This window comes from Scomber scombrus, chromosome 6, assembly GCF_963691925.1.
Source record: "Scomber scombrus chromosome 6, fScoSco1.1, whole genome shotgun sequence".
Classification (NCBI taxonomy): Eukaryota; Metazoa; Chordata; class Actinopteri; order Scombriformes; family Scombridae; genus Scomber; species Scomber scombrus.
In genome coordinates, this window is record NC_084975.1 from 21,655,127 (window position 1) to 21,674,382 (window position 19,256).

Here is a 19,256-nt window from a genome sequence, read left to right on the forward strand (position 1 = left end):
TGTTCTACCCCAGGTATGGGTTGAACACAATTTTGTGAGTTTGGTTCTTGCTTTATATCTTTTCCAATGAAGAAATGTCAAGCTCCTCACAATGTTTGTTCTTGTCAGCGCTCTCAATGTAGAAAGGTATAATCATTATGATAATCTTCTTTAAAGCATACATGGCTGCACTGAACTTGCTGTTTGAGAGTCAAATTGGCTTTGCTAATACCACACAAATACTATTAAATGGAACTAGACCCCATTTTTACGAGGGGAAAATCCTCCTTGTGTACAAAAATGGGCTATCATCAATCACAATCATAATATGGTGTTTGGCTAGTGGGCAGAATGACAAATGAGAAATGCTAACCACTGCTTATGGTTAGAGCTGCATCGAGAGAGAGAGAGAGAGAGAGAGAGAGAGCACTGTAGGTCATGTCACAAATAATGGATGTTAGCGGAAATTGCTATTAAACTGATATACAATGTACTGCTAGGCTAGGCTATTCAGGGAAAGAATTCATTTAAAAGCATACTGTACTTTACCCTATCAGGTATTCCAATGAAAATACAGCAAACAGCAATATAACCTCAAATATGATTTGATGTGGATGAACTCCAGGCTCAAGTTAAAGCTGTGCGTCCCTGAGATTTTGTGGTTGTGGTTGAGGGTAAGTAAGCTATCAAACAAAACTAGATATTTTGGTTCATATGTCTTTAAATAACTACTTGATCAACATGTTATCTCACCGAGGGGCGTTCATAATGTTGGCTATCCTTATGTAGGTCAATAACCCGGCCATCCAGGGACCAGATGAAGGTGATGTCCAGAGAGGGGTCATGTGATGCGGCACACTGCATCCTGGCGTCTTCATCCACTTTAACGTCAGCATTAGACGGGGCCAAGAAGATCTTTGTGGACTCTGGGAAAAAAACAGGAGGATGATGGGATATCAATAATGAGAAAGAGGCCACTGAAGGAATGGAGCCTGGTGAAACTGTCTTGAGGTTATGGGGAATTTGATGATTCCTTAGAGGAAAGATACAGACAAATAACTACAACAAGGGAGTCCTGACCAGTCCTACAGTATATTATCTACACTAATGTAACTGGGGATAAAATAAAATAGGTACAATTGTTCAATATACACAAGTGGCCAGAAGGGGGCAGAGAAGAGCTATGCATCCTGCAAAACTAGTTTGACTGCAAAAAAAAAAAAAAAAACCTAAAAATGTTTGACAGCTGAGATTGCACGTCTAAAGAATGACAAGCAAAATAACTCACATCAGTATAATTATTTGGTATACAATCAAATTATCTCAGCAAATTCATTACTCATGTTTTCTTCTCATTTTACACTGAACAGGGTGAAGATTGGGCTCTTGTCACATCACATCTGATCTAAAGCAATCCCCTCTTGTCTTTGCCCTTGGGGAATAACTGAATATCCACCAGTAGCCTGTATGCTGTCGTGCTGCTCAGAGAGCCATTATTCAACAACAGCAGACATTTGGAGGTCGGGACTGTTTGTGACAGGAATGATTGCCAGCCAAGACTGACATCAGTCACAGCAACACAAACAGCCCTGGAGACATTAGATAAGATAGATGCATAAAAAGAGTTATTTAAGCGTTCCTCATTATCTGAAACTTACCTGTAACCAACAGAGATCCCGTGCTGTTGGCTTTGCCCCGGTCATTTTCTGCAAAGCAAGTGTACCTGCCTTCATCTGTCCGCGTCACATTGAGGATCTCCAGGCTCCCATCCTCCCAGATTAACACTCTGAGGAGAAACCAGAATGAATTCTTCACATATTGAGAGAAAGAGCTATATGGTATAAAATATTCAGCACAAAATATGAAGGTCAAAAGTCCAGCGTATGTTATTCCATGGTAATATGGATGATGAAAAATTATGAAAGTACTCTGAATATCTGCCTTTTCCCTAATGGATATATAGTTTTCAAAGAAAAACATATGTGAACTTGAATCTACACATCAAGACGCAACATTAAATTGAGCTAAAGGCAAGGCAAAAAATGTCCATTCATTTTTATCATATTTTCATATTAATGCATGGCAAATAGCATCGTGCCAGCTGCCCCGTCACCACTCCACACCCTCTCTCATGCAGACAGCCACCATAGTGAGTATTCAGAGTCATATGCTGCATAGTAATTTGGCCACTGCTCCTCCTCTGTCTGAGTCCCACTGCGGTGACTGGGGGTGTGTTGGGCGGAGAGAGAAGGTTGGGGGTCTCAGAGCTCCAAGATTAGGCTTGTTTTGTCAGTGAGGAGCACAAGGCAGGGGTTTACACATCCAGTCTGTCCAGGCTGATGAGGTTGAGAATAAGCTTAATGTCAGCCACTGACAGACAGCATTGACTAACAACAACTGCAAAGACTTTTTTTTGGAATATATAGTAGATTTAGGGGTGTAGAGATTAATATAGATCCCCAGAATCACTAGATGTGCCTCGCTACTCCAGAAGCCTTCTACTCCAGATCCCCTTCAGAGTAGTGACACATTAAAGCAGGGATTCGCAAGATACATGTCCTTGTGATATATTGACCCAGATGTGTCTCCTAGAAAAAGGTCGATTACTATTTGCATTAAAAACTACAAAGGCAAACCTGCCTTGCCTACAAATATATGTGCACATGCCATCGTATTTAGAGTCAGCCTACCTGGTAGAGTTGAAAAGCAATTCAGTGTCTTTGCTCCAGGAGAAGGTGGGCTTTGGGGCTGCTTTGGGTCGACATTGGATCACCACCCGGCCGTTTTTAGCTGCCAGGACTTGTTTCACTGGGTTGTGTTCAAATGTTGGAGCACAGGCTGTGAAAGGACGGACAGTATGGATTATTCATCACAAACTTAGTAGAATATGCATTAACTGCATGCATGCATAAATTAATTTTACATATTTTACATTCATAAAAATGTGTAGTGTACTGATCAAACAGATTGTGTGTGCCACTTTTAATGAACAGTCCACTTTTTGGACACATTGTCTATTTATGTTTTCTTAAACTTTGCAAAAGTGTTTTTTCTTCACAAAATATGACATCGTACTACATATTTCCATGCCTTAATGAGCTCCAATTAGTCGGCTTGAAACGTGACCTTTAAATCACTGACACAGCCAGTTGTGCTGTGGCTGTAAGTCTGACTCACCAAACACACGCAGCTCTGCACTGGCATAGATGACTCCATGGGGATTTTTTGCTATGCACTGGTACATCCCTGAATCGTCAAATGTCAAGCTTTTGAAACTCATCTCCTTCTTGTCAAACTGTGGAAAATCACAGGAGTGTAGAGTTAAAATATCATCATCCCACATTTTACCATTTTCCTACAGTTCAAGCTCTATTATTAAGCAAACGATTAAAATCAAACTGTTGATTGTTGACATCTACAGAGGTACAGATGACAATTAGATCATTTGACTAGGAGAAGGCTTCATTAATGCTTAACAATGTATCCAGCGGCATATAATACACAACCTCCCCCGCTCTGCTGTCACTAGCTGCTATTCTCTTGGGTATAATTCAGGCCTGATGACAGTTGTTTCTATGGAGGGTTACACAACCCATGCTGGCACCAGCTCAATAACACCAAGTAGTTTCTCTTGACATGATGTGTATCCACAGTGCCATATTTCTGTCACTGCTGTGCTAAAGGAACTACCCTGGGCTGCACACTGGACACAATTTTACAGCAAAAGCTAAATTGCTTGGCTATAGGAAAGTTACGATTTTTCTGTTTGAATATTACCAGTTCTCCATTTTTTAGCCAGTGGATACTTGGTTTAGGTTTGCCACTGGCTATGCAAGACATGGTGTAGTCGCTACTTAGGTCTTTCTTTGTGCTGCTGATGTGCTCCACCCACTCAGGAAAAGCTGCAAATGAGGACATGAGCAAATGAGTTAGTGTTCAAAAAAAGAAAAGAAAACTACAAAGCTGTTGAATAATATATGATATGGGGTGATACTTGAGGCATTAAAGTAGGTGTTAGAGCTAATGAAAGAAAAAGCTGAGAAACTACACTAAGCACTCATAAGAGCCACTATCAGTTACATATCAGCTGTATTAATTATCTGTGATACACACATTGTGTATCACAGATAATTAATACAGCTGATATGGACCAAGACTAAGAATATTTGTGTTCCCTGTAATGTATCTTAAGATAAGAAGGCTAAAATGACAGATAACAAACTTCTTACCTTCTACAAACAAACGTGCAGTGTGGTAGTCCTTTCCTTTAGAGTTTAAGGCCTCACACTTGTATGTGCCAGCGTCCTCAAACTGCACATTGTACAGGTGCAGATGAGACCCTGCCATTCGCACCTCATGATTAGGTGACAGCTCTCCATCTAACCTCTTCCAGCGGATCTCAGGGACGGGACTAGAAAGGACAGAGAGAGAAAAATTATACACAAGGCAGGCTTTTACTAGTATTAAATATGCATTAATGGCACTCAAGTCAGCATCACTCTGAAGCATGTAATATAAATCATTTACCTCAATGAGTATACAATGAGTTGAAGAGAGTTGTCTAATGTTCTAATCCACACTTTAGGATGACCTACAGTAATATACTGTTTTGATAATTATGATCCCCAACGCTTAAGATTCTGTATTTGAATTATTGAAAGTTAATATGTACTAATGTATACTGATATCCATTATCACTTAATTTGACCATTTAATGCATGTTTCAGTAGCTAAACACTGTGTTCCCTCACACTTACTTCCCCAAAGCGAAGCATTCCAAGGTGATATTCTGCCCCACCAGAGCAGTGGTATCTGGGAACTTGACTTTGAGGTCAGCAGGGTATTTCCTGCTGGGACCTGGAAAGAATAACAACAGACTAGAGTTATGACTGGAGCAAAACTCATTTCTAGCTGGAAATATTTAGCATAAGGAGAGGAATTAGATTAAAATACTTTATTTAGTCTGGCATATTGGTTAAAATGCAAGATCTCCGTCAAAGTAGGAATGGTAAAAACAGATTGTATACAATAAAACAACACACCAGAAAAGAACAATTTTGCATCAAATAATAAAGTGGGCTGAATTAAACCAAAAGATACTCAAGTATGTTTGCTCTTTTAGCCAGGTGTCCTACGTTAACACGCACAGTGTGCGATGGAGACTTTTACAGTAAGGTTAGCAACACAAGGATTAAAGAATTTCAGTTTTAACCTTGCTTTGACCACATTCAAGACATAGAAGTTACATAGGACATGTGAAACCTGTTTACTTATCTCACTGTATACACTATCCGGGTGTCTACTAGTGGAGACTAAGTTGGCCTAAGTGGGTAAGTCTGTTATAAAATAAACGTTATTTTGTGTCTGATGCGCCAGTATCCAGATTTTGAATTACACTACAAGAATCTAGTTATGTCTTTGATTTCTCCAACATCTCAACCACTCCCTGTCATTTCTATACTGACTATGTTACCTCAGCAAGTAAGAATGAACGCAGAGATTTTACCGCTCTAATAGTGTCCTCCAATGACCTTTGTCATCTGATTTGTGAGTGAAGGACTAGTCTGTGGTATGAAATAGTTAGTAGTTATACTAGGACTAAGAACTAACTACTAATTCCACTTGTTGAAACACCTGCTCACATCACAGACATATGACATCACAAACCTGGAGGCCACAGTATCCCGGTTTCTATCAGGGTACTAAAGGTAGCAGGTGGTTTTTCAAAACTACAAAAAAGGGTAATTCCCATTTCTGAAACCAGGATATGATGATTGCATACTCAAACACATAACCAGGATACTAGAAAAAGACTCATCTTAGTACCAGTGTATATAATGCAGAACCTAAAAGGTTAGCAGACATAATAAGTGAAATCAGACACTTTAACATGTTAAAAAAAAGTGCAAATAAACAACACACACACACACACACACACACACACACACACACACACACACACACACACTGACAGACACAAAAACAACATATATAAATACAGACCATGTCATACCCTGAAGGCATCTCATAATACACATATGCACGAGAGAGCCAAAACAACTGATATGCTCTGTTAAAACATCATCTCTCTGGTAGAAGACCACATTTCAGTTTCTGTTCTAACCCTAACCCTCTCCCACAGGCGAAGCTGGCCAAAGTTAGATGACTATTAAAGTCTACATCAACAATGGAATAATTAATGAATTTTGGGAATGCCCCCAAGGAAAGTGTTAAAATAGTGCCTCGTTTCGCATTAATGCCTCTTACCTTACCTTACCCGCACAAGCACACAGAACATTAATAAACAAATGCTCAGCTTTAGTTTTTGGTCTCCATCTCTGGGACTGTTGATGTTCCTGTTCATTCTTCATAGCAAGCTGTCTCAATCTAAAAGCACATTCTTGTGTGTCAGTCTACTTCTGAGATCATTTGTTCCTGTAAGACTAATATTAAGAGTCACTATCATGGTGTGAGCTTATCGCACCTGAACCAGGCACCAGCGTGATTAAAACTAGAGCTTCTGTAGGGATGGGAGACAAAAAATCAATGCAGTATTTTACTGCTGTGTTACTTCCTATGGTCAAGTTCATCTTTGAAAATGATCTCTTTCAGAAACATCTCTAATACAGTATTTTACCATTGTAATGACCTTAAGCATTTTCATACATTTAAACACAATAAATCATTGCATATTGAGGTGAGAGGTATTAATTTCAGTGCAATACATATCATGACATGCTGTTAATTGCAATGTTACTGAGGCCCAATTTTCACATTGTAATCAGTCCAGTAATTAAACCAACCAATCATTTAAGATCACTGGAATAATTGGGTGCAGGTGACTCGTGTTTACTACAGAAATAATTCTTACTAATGTAGTAAACTAAAACCACGGTTTCCATTAAATCATTTACAACATGGGAAACTGGAAAGAAACTAGAAAGACATAAGTGTGGTTCTTACGTTCAGCCAGAGGCACTAAAGGAATGTAGTTGGAGAAGACACTCTTGGAAATTGACGGGCTGGATGCAATGCAGGAGTAGTTGCCGCTGTCCGAGGAGTCCACTTTGGAGATATAGAGATTGCCCGTGCTTTGGGAGACAAAACGCCTCTTGTCCAGTGGGATGAAGGTGGGGAATTCATTGAGGATCCATCTGAATGAGAGCTCCTCTGCACAAAAAGAGACATGACAAAACGCCACCTGTCAATCAAGACCTTGGACCCATAGCAACAGCTTTGGAAAGAGCTGAAGGGATTGGATGTGAAGCTGGCACGGTTTGAATCATCTCAATACATGAGCGATAAAAACAGCACAATTCTTTGGTGTTGAGTGGGGTTTATTATTCAAGCATCTATTAACCTTTCAGAGGAAATCTTATAATTCTTTTGACTGAGAGGCATAATAGAGAGATACTATAAGCACATTCGCCTGTTGAGTTAATTCTGATGTTGTACAGAGAGAGAGAAAAAGAGAGGGCGAGGAAGAGCCAAGCTTTCAGACTGTAGTGTTTGATGGATTTTCATTTGCATGACAATGTAAAGTACGAGTACAGTTGTTTATGCTTAATAGCTGTAGCTGAGTAATAGCTGTGCTAATAGTAAAGCGTATGAGATATAAAGCAGGAGAACTAATACAACAACGCCAAATAAAGACACGCAAACACTTTAACAAACAAGTCAGTACAAGTGTCAAAAAATAACCTTTGTAATGACCTAGCTTAAATGCAATATAGCCAATGAACCAATTCAATTATTCTTTTACATTCATGAGGGGGTACAAGGTTTAAATCCACCATGAAGATGACTGCAAACTGTGGAAAAAAAGCTTAAAACTGATAATGAGACAGTGGCAGAGTCAGTGATGTCATTGTTTTTATACCTTAGAGAACATTAAGAAGGGCAAGTGAATCCCAAGCCAACATGGGAAAAACGTCTTTGGTTCATTTCATTATTTCACTAATTGGAGTCCATTACAGGGCTAACAGAGCAGTTGAAATTCCATTTGGGAAATTTAAAATCTTCAGTCCATCTGACTTACAAGGCTGCAGACTGGGGGGTGGGGTCATAGATCAGTTCTAACCACTGTGCCACTGTTGCTTCAGGATGAGGGATGCTCAACATTATCTTGTAGGAAAACACTGTACCTGGATAATGTGGTGGGGGGGCGCACAGCAGTACTGCCCCCTGTCCCTCTTTGACATACACCGACTCCCGTTCCTCAGATGAGAAAAGATCAAGATCTGAGAAAATAGATTTAAAAAAAAGACAGTTTCAGAGTGAAGAGCTACTCAAAATCCTGTCAAATATATTCGCATTTGAGCATTTTGTACAACAAATTTACATGAACTTTACACTTAAAGGGTTAAGAATTGTATAAAGCTCAACAACTGATTCAGAATTGAGCTGTAGGTTTTAATAGAAAAGTACATTAGCCACGCTGGCACCGTAGTTAAACAAATCACAAATTGCACTTTGCACACCACTTAGGATTTGTCCCAGCTGTGCTTGCAATTTCGGAGCTCTTAATATGCATGAAAGTACAGCTCTAGGGCAGCTCTCTTAAAGTTAAAGCTGCATGGTACTGGACATCACAGCAGGCTAAATGTTCACATCTGGGCCACTTACACCCGAACTGGACAGAGGCCTCTCGGCTGATGAGCGTGCCGTACATGTTGGTGGCCAAACAGGAGTATATTCCTGTATGCTTGTTTTTAATGGGGGTGCTGATGACCAGGTTGCCTCCCACTAAACTGTAGTGGCTGTTTTCTTCATTCAAGTCAATTTCCTTACTGTCCAGCATCCACCTGCAAGGAGAGCAATCACAGTCAGTATATTACTGTAGTTTGAAAGCATTAAGGGTCAAACATAATATGGCAGACTGCTGTGAACTACTGTTTGACTATAATTGTTGACAAATGGTTCATTTTACATGGAGCACCACAAACATAAAACCTGTCTGATGAAGATAAAGACAATATTTTGATTGTATGTTGTTGCTGGCATTTCGTCCTCCATGGTGCAGTATCATACCAGCTGATTTTTCTTGCATTAAACCTACTGTAACAATTTACCAATATTCATACACTGAGGGTAGTTCCATGTTTTGAAAGGTATAGCTGACTGTACTATATATGAACCCATTCAAGCACTTAATACCAGCTGCGGTCAAAGCTAATTCCTTCCCCTTGGACATCTAATTCTGGGCTCTCTGACAGTGAAACGGATTCAGGGGGATGCAGAGCAATATCATTTACATATATTTACATCTAAATTGAAATAGATCATCCAAAATGCTTTAAATTTTGAGCAGTGAAATGAGGTGGTGATATGATGGCCGCCCTGTTTGTTGCGGCAGCAGCAACAACATCTCATTTGTTATTTGGCTTTTCTCGCGTGTTGTATTTTTGCATTTAAATGATCAGCTTTAAACAAAATGAGATGTGCAGGTTGTTAGAAGACAACACATTTTTGTGGGAATAGCTTGAAAATGAATGATGCAATCGTGCACTGTTGGCTAGTGACACACAGACATGGTAAACCTTGGAGGTGAGAGATGGAGAAGGTTAAAACAAACATCTTTGTGACCTTGCCATTTACAGTCAGGCAGTTCCTAAAACAGCCTGAATACAGCCTGAGAGATGGTGAGGAATGGGAGGCACACAGAATGCACAGTGGGCAGTAATGAGGCTGGGTTTATGGGAAACATATGTTACTTGTATGTGGCAGGTGGATTGGCTCTGGCCCGGCAGTTCATGGTGATTTTGGCCTCGGGCGACTCCTCTGGGTAGATGGTATCCACCGGCTGCTCCTCAAACACTGGCCCGTAACCTGTGGCTTCGTCTGTAGACAACAAACAAAAGAGACCAGGGCAAATAACATCGAACTGGTCAAACTACAAACAAGAAATATCAAAGTGTTAAATCTCAGCTTCTGTCTGGCAGTTCTGGAGCACTTCCATCAAGAATGAGACAGCTGGGCTGAGATGTAACATGAGGGGTGAAATAAAATCATACAGCCTAGACTACTGCGATTACCCTTGTGAGGACCATGTAATAGTTCAGCTTGGGTTGTGGATTTCACATATGCACACACCTCTAAGGCTTAGTAGATGGTTTCAAATAAATCCTGGTTGTAGCTGTTACTAATCTGATCCATGAAAAACACTCTTTCAAGTGTCAATGCAGAGTAATAAGTCCCTGCTTTATTCCAAACAACAACAATACATTAATTATGACAGAGATGTGCTCACTCAGGTGCCAAACCACAGTGACACATTCATCTGTTGCCAGTGGATACAATATTGTTACAAGCTCATACAAATCCTGGAACTGGAAATGCTAACTTGATTTAGCATAATCCAAACCCATTTCATACTACAGTACATCCTTAGCGCTGTGTAGCAGTTGCACAGGCAAACACAGGCAGAGCAGTTTCCTTGATGAAAATGCCTTTCTTGGTTCAATCTGCCTTTTACACCATCAACACACCTACAATTAGCCCCAATTACTCATTAAAACAGAAAGACATCACAAGCAGCGGCATGAATGAGACATACACACAATGCCAGCCTATGAATAAGCGATGAGGTCAAATATTCCCAAACGCTGATTATTCCCTCAGATCAAGAGTGTGTGTAGGTGACTGCAGGAATACAAATGAAATGAAGCGGGTGCGTATGTGTGCATATGTGTTCACATGTGTGTATTCCCCTGTGTCTCTTGTGTTCTAAGAGAGCACAGCTGACACCTCAATGGGGAGAAGCTTGCCTTTTCAGACAGTAATATCCTGCTTCTATCCGATCTTCCTAACTAGGCCTGCATTGGCGCTTAGGATTCACTTGGAAAATGTCATATTGACAGATAGTGTGCAACCTTTACAAACTTGAACAAAAGAGGCTTATATTCATAATATCCTGCCACCTGAAACTCCAATTTACTACTACAAGAACAGATAAATTCATGCAGAATAATAAGAACATAAAATGAGAATCCTATACATTCCAGCAGTTGCACATGTGTGAGTGCTTGATATCTATGTACACTAATACTGACTGCGTAGTTTAACATCAGCCCACCAGATACTGCTTTTGCTGTGAGCAAGTAAGGAATTAAAACATGAACAGTAGCAAGTTAGCTGTACCCTTCTCGCACCAGGATGGCGAACCAGGAGGCAGCAAATAAGACGTTAGGAGACAGAATCCACTTCAACTCACACACTCCAGCAGTCAACCATGTGAGAGAGCTTGACATTGATGCAAATCCCAAGGACTCTGAATTACTGCTGGCTGAGAGAGAATTAAACATACTATAAATGGGGCAGTGTGGGGCTGATGGGAGGCAAATTAAGTGAGAAACTATGTTCTGGGAACAAGGGAGAAAGAAAAAAGACAAAAAAATTAAAAGGAAATAGACTCAAAAGGATAAGGCATACTGTACATTACAGAAAAGGGAATATAGTAACCCTATTCCACTGTTGCACTTCGGTTGCTCTGCATGAGTGTCAGGTAAATGCTTTGCGTGTAAATATGAAATATAAATGTGGGATGAGCTGGAGGAGAGGAGTCACTGAGGCTCTGGTACAGTGCTGAAATAGCAGCCTGAGTTTAACAGAGCACTGGTACGTTCCTATCCCGCCCTTGTAATGTGGGATGTGACAGATGGTGGAGGGGAGTGTTAAAGCAGGCCACATAAGGCCCAGTGCCTGGAGACACACATAGGCCTCTTCCATTCTGTCTGCTTCATTTCACTCTCTGTCTATCTGTGTCCAACTCTGCCTTACTTGCCTCTTTCCTCTATCCCTCTCTCTAACGTCTATTCAACTGTCATACCATACTCCTCTTTGTTTTACCTTTCCTTGTTTTCCTTCCAAATTCACTTTCCCTCTAATGATCTTGAAGTCCCTAGTTTTTAGCCATGCTAGCTGCATGACTCTAGGCAAGGCACTGTGGTCTGTCTATCGGTATGTCCATCACTTTGCTACAGACTGAAATAGCTCAACATGGTCCCACAATGTATCCTACTGACTTTGTTGGTCTCCTGACTAAGTGCCGCCATGAGGTTAACATTTTTGGTTATAAATTAAATGTCTGAACAAGCACGAGAAAAAATTTATTGAAATTTGATACAGATATCTGTTTGCCCCATAGGATGAATCTTTGATGATGGGTTAACTTTTCATGTAGCCCCTTTATACATTTTCATTAACTAAAGATGTAAATGGGGACAGCCACATTTCACCTGATTTGCTTAAAGCACGTCCAAAATGTCTCTGTTTTGGCAGCTGTTGTGCATGTCTGTTTTCTGCTGTTGAACTTGGAATATTAATGACAGAGAAAACACTTATTTGACTGCAAATGCACATTCATCCTGCAAGAAGATAATTTTATATATGACCACGATATTTAAATGGGCTAATGCTGAGAGGTAATAAAAAGATCAGTGATTGAATGATGTTTGGGGAACTTTTTTTAACTCATTTGAATGACTAATTTTAAACAGATGAACAGAATAGTCCAATCACTGGCCCTGTCAACCATGTCACATTGGACTGGACCTGCTATGAGCCATTAAAAGTGAAGAAAATAAGCAGAAACAGTAACTACAGGAAGCAGAAAGTCGTGTGAAAAATAACTGCACTACACACATAAACTCATTCCACTCTCCTCCCAAACACAGAGGATCTCTTTCCAACTCTACACCACTATCTGAATCTCTGTTTTTATTCTCCCTCTTAATCTGTGTGTCTCTCAACTTCTCCTTTTCCCTGCATCAGACCCTTTCCCTGTTTCCTCTTTTGGCACGACTTGACTGTGGATGCACTGAGTTGACCTGTTTAATAGGCAAGTAATTCTTTTACACAATAGTCATGGAGAGATCTTCTCACACAAACACACAAAGAAAGAAAGAGGGCCAGTTATTCTCAATAAAGGCCACATCTGTACAAAGAGAGGAAGAACGATACACACACCCACCCAGTAGTCAGAGGCTATGTGTCTCCAAGGCATGCTGGAAGCGATCTTCCTCTGGGCAGACTTCATTATCAAACACAGACTCTTATTCAGCTGAAGAGTAGGTAATTTTAGACTCTCATTTGAATTTAAAATACCATAGCCTGTTATTTTAGGAATCGGCTGTCTTTCCTAGCATCAGTTTCTTATGAGGCATCAATTATTCATTAAGATTTCGTTATAATTTTAGGTACACGACAATGATTTGTTGACGCAAAGTTGTATAATACTGCATAATAAAATATACAACTACAATCACTACAATTTGTTGAATGTTTTCTTTTGTTTCACAGGCTACAGTTCTGTTTGCATTTTTGTTTTAGCATCTAAATAGTCACATTCTGTAATTACACAAAGCCCCAGAAGAGTACAATACTATTTACCTTACACACAGCTGTGTATCTGCAGCATGGCTTGTTTGCATGACCAAAAGTGTGTCCAAGTGGGACAGATAACATATTGTTTCCTGAAGGCAACAAAAGCACAGCGTAGCAGTAATTACCCACAAGCCCCTGAGCCACATAATGAGGCATGGTGAAAATCCAAATTGTTTCTATAGTGAAAAATCTACTAAAAAAAAAAAAGTTTGTTAAATATATTAAAATATTCAATTATTGTGTGTCACTGCAAACCTTTTTGCTGAGGTTTGGACATAAAAATGTTGGTGTCAGTCATTGTATGCTTAGTGTAGTGATTAGTAAAATTATCAAAATATTCACAAAAACAATATACAAAATATCCATATATTCAGCATGTCCCAAACACTCACTTTTCCCCCCAAGCACTGCACCTAAATCTTTAAATAGACTGTCAGGCAGGCTAGACCAAAAACTGAGTGTGTGGCTCCCTGTGACTGAATAATAACTGATAGCAGAAACACTGAATTTTAGTCTGTAAATTGATGATGCTGCATGGCTGATACTCGATGTGCTTAATAAGGTTAACATCAACTGGCTTATCGTACTGGTCCATCTGAAGCATTTAGTAGTGTTTGATATATGGCTGGTGAGCTGAGAAGTGATTTGATAAGTCTCTATTGACATTGTGATGCCTGCAGGGGGTGAGTGTTTGGTGCTGAAGAGTCAGATACTGGATGGAGTACCGCTTTTACAGCAGAATGGTGGGAATGCATATTGCTACAGGCTGAATGATCACTTGTTCACTTGTAAGAAAAAGGAGGGAATCTGAGTGTGTCCCAGCAGGAAGGCCACAGTGCTTACACAATGTTCTGACCTTTAAAGAGGGTGGTATTGACTTTGCCTCCTCCTATGACTACACCTTCATCTTTATCCAATTTTGGCAACAAGTTCAAAATTATAAAGCCTATTCAGTCTTATTTCACATATTGTAGTGTTGAATGACCTTAAATACTGTGTTCTGTGTACTGGACTGATGTGTGCGGCATTGAAAACATTTGAAACAGACTTGGCTATATCATGCTGTGTTTCTTCTGCAGACAAGTGAAGATCATATCGACACGTCGAAGAAATGACTCTCTATCGATATGCAGGTACTTCATACAGGTGCACAGACTGCAGATATAATCTACAGTCCATTCTTCATAGAGAAGAAAAGAAAGTGAAAGGGTGAAAACATGTAGGAGAGATGAACAGAAAAAATGATTCCTCTCCTCGCTGGTTCCATCAACAATTCAACCTGCATGCAGCATCACAACTTGTTCCTAAGCAACAAATCAGCAAGCCTTACGTTTTCCAATTTACCCCTTGCTGACAGTCTGCCTCCACTTTATTTTTCTCCCAAAGAATAACACACATCGAACAAATCCAGACAGTAAACACTGATACTACAGCAACAACTGCAACTACAAGCTAGAACACGGAGGTACTCTGATTGATCAAAACTCAATTAATTATTCAACCAATCTAAATAAACTAGTAAGACATTTAAACTAATGAATATATACAAATACATTCAGCAAATGTATAAATTAGTCATGCAGCCTTATATCATCCATCATACCCACATAACTCCACAGTGGCCCTAATATGGTTTCAAGCTCTAATGACCATCCTTGACTCATCTGTGGAATCGAGTGCAATGTCTTGGATTTTAACCATCTCTATCAGGATTAATGTACAAGATTGATGTACATCAATCTGCAAGTCGGAGAAATACAGAAATAGCAACAGTGGAAAAGAACTATGACCTCCAAATAGATTTTCATTAGTCCTGTCCAATAGTGGACCATGAGAAAAGGGGCCGTCTGTCACTGTCTGCCCCTTAACGAGTCCTGACAGGCAGATACTATTGTGGTTTTACCACCTCAGGGGCTGCAGTAGAGCCACAATTGAGACCTATTTACATCTGACATACTTCTATTATTTGTGTTTGTTTTTTTCATTGAATTTCGTAAAACAGCAGAATATAAGAGCCGTAATTGTATTGACATAAGATGTAGATGGAAAATTCCATGAATTATTCTCTCTCTTATTTTCTATAATAGCTTTACTGTATTGTTCATCTCCAGCAGGAGACTATTTTAGCATTACACAATGTCCTATTCTCTAACATTATAGGATGCTGATCTGGTGTGGATTAAAATTTGGAAACAAAACAGGAAATTGTGAAACATTAAACAGCTGAATAGTGCAGTTATGTTATGTGTCTTTTCTTGGGAAACTAAGCCCTGTGAGGATGATCATGATCATACATACAATCAACAAACAATCATTGTCAGGTATTTTTACATATAGAAAATTTAAAAAAATTAAAAAAAACTTAAAGACAGAGATTAAGTCTAGTCCAAGACTAGGCTTGTTTCTCAACGGATATTTAACAGAATCTTGTCTTTAGTCTAGGACCAATCTTAATCTCTGTCTGAGAAACTTGACCAAAGTCTTCTTCCACTCAAAAATGTGTTTTGTGTTCACTCAATCTGATGATTGAGCTTCTCTCTGCAGATTGATATATGTGCAGAGTTTGACTTGAAGGTTGTTTTCACATTCATTTTTCAAGGGGAAAGTGCCTCTTTAGTCACCTTAAATCTGAATAAAAGACGTGTAAGCATGATTTTGTGACATTGCAATTAATTTGAAAAAAAATCAAAATCTTGAACATATTTGCAGAATTGTAGACTCTCAATTTTTCAATGAGGGGACTAGCCTTGACCATGAATCACAGCATGCTGGCTCCTCTGAACTCCAAGGTCACAGCCTCATCGAAGCGGACAGTGAATAAGTGCAGCTTTTTTTGTCTCTGGTTTGATGTCCATAAATCGTTGTTGACTACTGGTGATATCCTGAAGTCACATTTTCAGTTAATAACTTGTTTGGTCTTAATTTGAGTGAGAAGCAAAGAGTCCTATGAATTCCTAAAGGACCCTTGACAAAACACGTACGTAGATGTTCATGAAAATGACTTGTCAATTCTCCCAGATTTTTGGTTATTAAACACTTCTTTGTAACCTTTTGGTCAGCCTTGAGCTCAAAATCTTATCACAACTGAAACACATATTTCTTTGAGAAGTAGAGAACAGCTCCATCCTGTCCCAAATTCAAATGAAAAAATAGTGGGTAAATGTAGGGCAAAAGCTGTGAATTGTATTTCCATTCAACTCCTGACACTGAATGCATTGAGCAGCAGAGTCTCTTGGCAAAATTGTGGTGCTGTAACGCCTGTGGAGTATTGTGCTGGAGAGAAATGGCAACAGCTTATATTTGCTGAGTCCATGTGTGTGTCTGGTGAAGAACTCAGGGTGTAACACTGGCCAAAATCATCTTTTTTCATCATTACTGAAAAAACTAATGTTTCATAACAAGACAGATTTTTGACCAAATATAAATAACAATGACTATTTGGTATTATAATCAGTCTTACCTCCATAAAAGTCAGATGCCTCCCCATGCATCAATGCATCTATAAGGAAATAATGACACCATATTTAATCATGACATTGCACATATATGAATTACTTCCTGTATTCCTAAACTTTACAGGTGTATTTCTCTCGTTTTTCACAGGATCAATTGAAAGTGGATCAAAAGGTTCCATCCAGAGGGTTTCTTCAGAGAGGTTCAGGTCTTTGATAAAATCCTTTTCAGCTTCTGAGAATGTTATGAACGGCTGGATACTCTGCTTTGGACTGAAAGACTACCTTGGGCTAAACGCCAACTCAGTGGAATCTACTACATCCTATCCTTCACCATAAAACACAAAACTCAAAACATCTGTGGTTGGCCTTGGGGGAATGACTTTAATTACTGTGTTGCTACATTCACTCAACACATTTATCTTACATTTACAGAAAGTCAAAAACAATCCCACTAACCTTATGATTCAACAATAATTGTGACTTTATACTTTACATTGTAGTCTTTAACACTACTACGGGTCAGCTTAACCACAGGAAGCACACACTCCGTGCTGTGCTTTAGTTTTAGGATTGTGTGTACTTGGCTTTTGTTCTACTGTCATTACATTAACCATCAAACTTTTTCCTTGTTGGGACTAAACAAAAATGTCAAGCCAATGTTCTCTACCCCCAGTAATGACCTGAGTCTGCTGTTTGGCTGCTGCCTGTTTAGATAGAACCCTGTGTGGTTGGACTCATACTGAGTGTATTGTATATGTGCAATGCAACCATGTACTGTATGTGGTGTTTATGTAAGTTATCTGCTCATTGCTTTTCTGAAGGTGTATGTGAGTGTATTTTGAGCAGGATAGCCTGTTATTTAGTTGTAGTGCTGTCAAAACCTTTGGTGAACTCAGCAATGATTTAAGTACGTTCTGATGGGAAAGGGAAGGAAAAGAGAGAAAAAAGATTTCCTAGATTTCAAGGTCTGTTCGAGGAAGATGTGTTGTGAAACCAAAAGAATTCTCAATCCAAGTTTCTTTTTTTGGTTCATATGAAATCAAATCGGGAACAAGTGAGAATAGCCCAAGGTATGGGAGCACAGAGGAGGTTGTATCATTTTTAGACAGGTCATTTTCATCCTTGCTGTTTTCTGTCCACTTTACTTTGCTTCCAGCATAGCTGACTGCACAGCAGTTTCAGAAAAAAGGAATGAAAACCTGCAAACTCAAAGCCCTCGAAGGCAGGCGATTGCCAAGCCTGGCCTATCAAAAGCACATGAGCTTTTCTACAATGTGTTCCTCTTTTAAAGGTGGGCTTTGGCATGTGTCTCATACCTTACATGTATCTAGATCTAATTTTATGATATCACATTTACACCTGACATTAAAATACATCTTTACAGCAGTCAATGAAACATATATCTGCCAACGGCATTACATTTACTGTGTCCTTTGAAGCTTGCAGTTCGCAGCTTGTTAGCACCTTGTCTTTCTTGCTCCCCATGCATGAAAGTACTGACAATTCAGTTTAGACAAGTTGCCTACCACCTGTGTGATTTATTTATGCTTTGAAGCTGGAGCCACTAATCAAAGTTTATGTCTGTTTCTGTAGTTGCTATGAGCATACCTTTATGAGACATATTGCGCTGATGAAAATCAAATGAACCTTTGGCAACTGGATTTTTGGATATTGATACTTGAAAGATGAAATAATATACAAATAAAAAGAGTCAAGCTAGCTCAGCTTCAAGCAAGTATAGTTCTTTTAATTTATGGGTGCTGCTTATTGGAAACATTTGAAAAGAAAATTCTCTGAGAGCACAATTCTACTATTGCTGACCTACTTCCAATTTTTAATGTATCAATGGTGCCAAATAAGTCTATTTTCTGAGATTTACATGGTTTTTATTTGAACTTTAGCTGTGAGCTGAGAAATGCAATGACTTGTGAGGTCATAAAAATAATTGAGAGCTATATATAAAACAATATGATTGCCACACTAAAAAAGGCTGAGTTTAAAGTCTGCCTTTAAGAGATGTGATGCTTTCATCCAGCAGTAGTAACACAATATCTCAAAATATCTTTTAACACATTCTGTGAATTGTTTTAGTCATTCCCTTTCAACTGAATGTGAGCTGCGTGCTACTGACCTGCAACGGAGAGTGAGAGGAGCAGGAGCTGAAGGAGCAGGGTGAGGTGCAGCATGATGTTGAAGTGAGAACCACCTGGTGGGGTTACAGCTAGATGCTCAGCTGATGGAACATTAGCAGGACTTCCTGTTTTTCCTTAAAAAGACACAAGAAAACAGAGATAGTCAAATGATGGACAAATCTTCACAACAACCATGTTTTTGTTTGCTGAAACTGTGAATTCACAGTATTTACTATTTATTTAGTTTTGCAATATGCATTCACTTGAATGAGGAGGTGTGGCTGGCTGTGCAGCTAGAGGCTGATGA

The 19,256-nt window shown here is 39.3% G+C and overlaps 1 protein-coding gene across 1 annotated transcript in view; it reads right to left on the bottom strand.

Moving 5' to 3' along the window:
• The window catches only part of LOC133981547 (contactin-1a-like), a 29,656-nt gene extending 10,653 nt beyond the window's left edge, over positions 1-19,003 (bottom strand). Inside the window, exons 1-13 of the mRNA XM_062420298.1 lie at positions 18,949-19,003; positions 16,823-16,861; positions 9,693-9,819; positions 8,605-8,783; positions 8,124-8,219; positions 6,943-7,149; positions 4,737-4,836; positions 4,209-4,390; positions 3,757-3,881; positions 3,157-3,274; positions 2,670-2,817; positions 1,638-1,765; positions 733-905 (exon numbers count right to left, since the gene is read on the bottom strand). Coding sequence (XP_062276282.1) covers positions 733-905; positions 1,638-1,765; positions 2,670-2,817; positions 3,157-3,274; positions 3,757-3,881; positions 4,209-4,390; positions 4,737-4,836; positions 6,943-7,149; positions 8,124-8,219; positions 8,605-8,783; positions 9,693-9,819; positions 16,823-16,861; positions 18,949-19,003 — 1,677 coding nt within the window. The remainder of the gene's footprint in view (positions 1-732; positions 906-1,637; positions 1,766-2,669; positions 2,818-3,156; positions 3,275-3,756; positions 3,882-4,208; positions 4,391-4,736; positions 4,837-6,942; positions 7,150-8,123; positions 8,220-8,604; positions 8,784-9,692; positions 9,820-16,822; positions 16,862-18,948) is intronic.
• Positions 19,004-19,256: the final 253 nt, after the last annotated feature.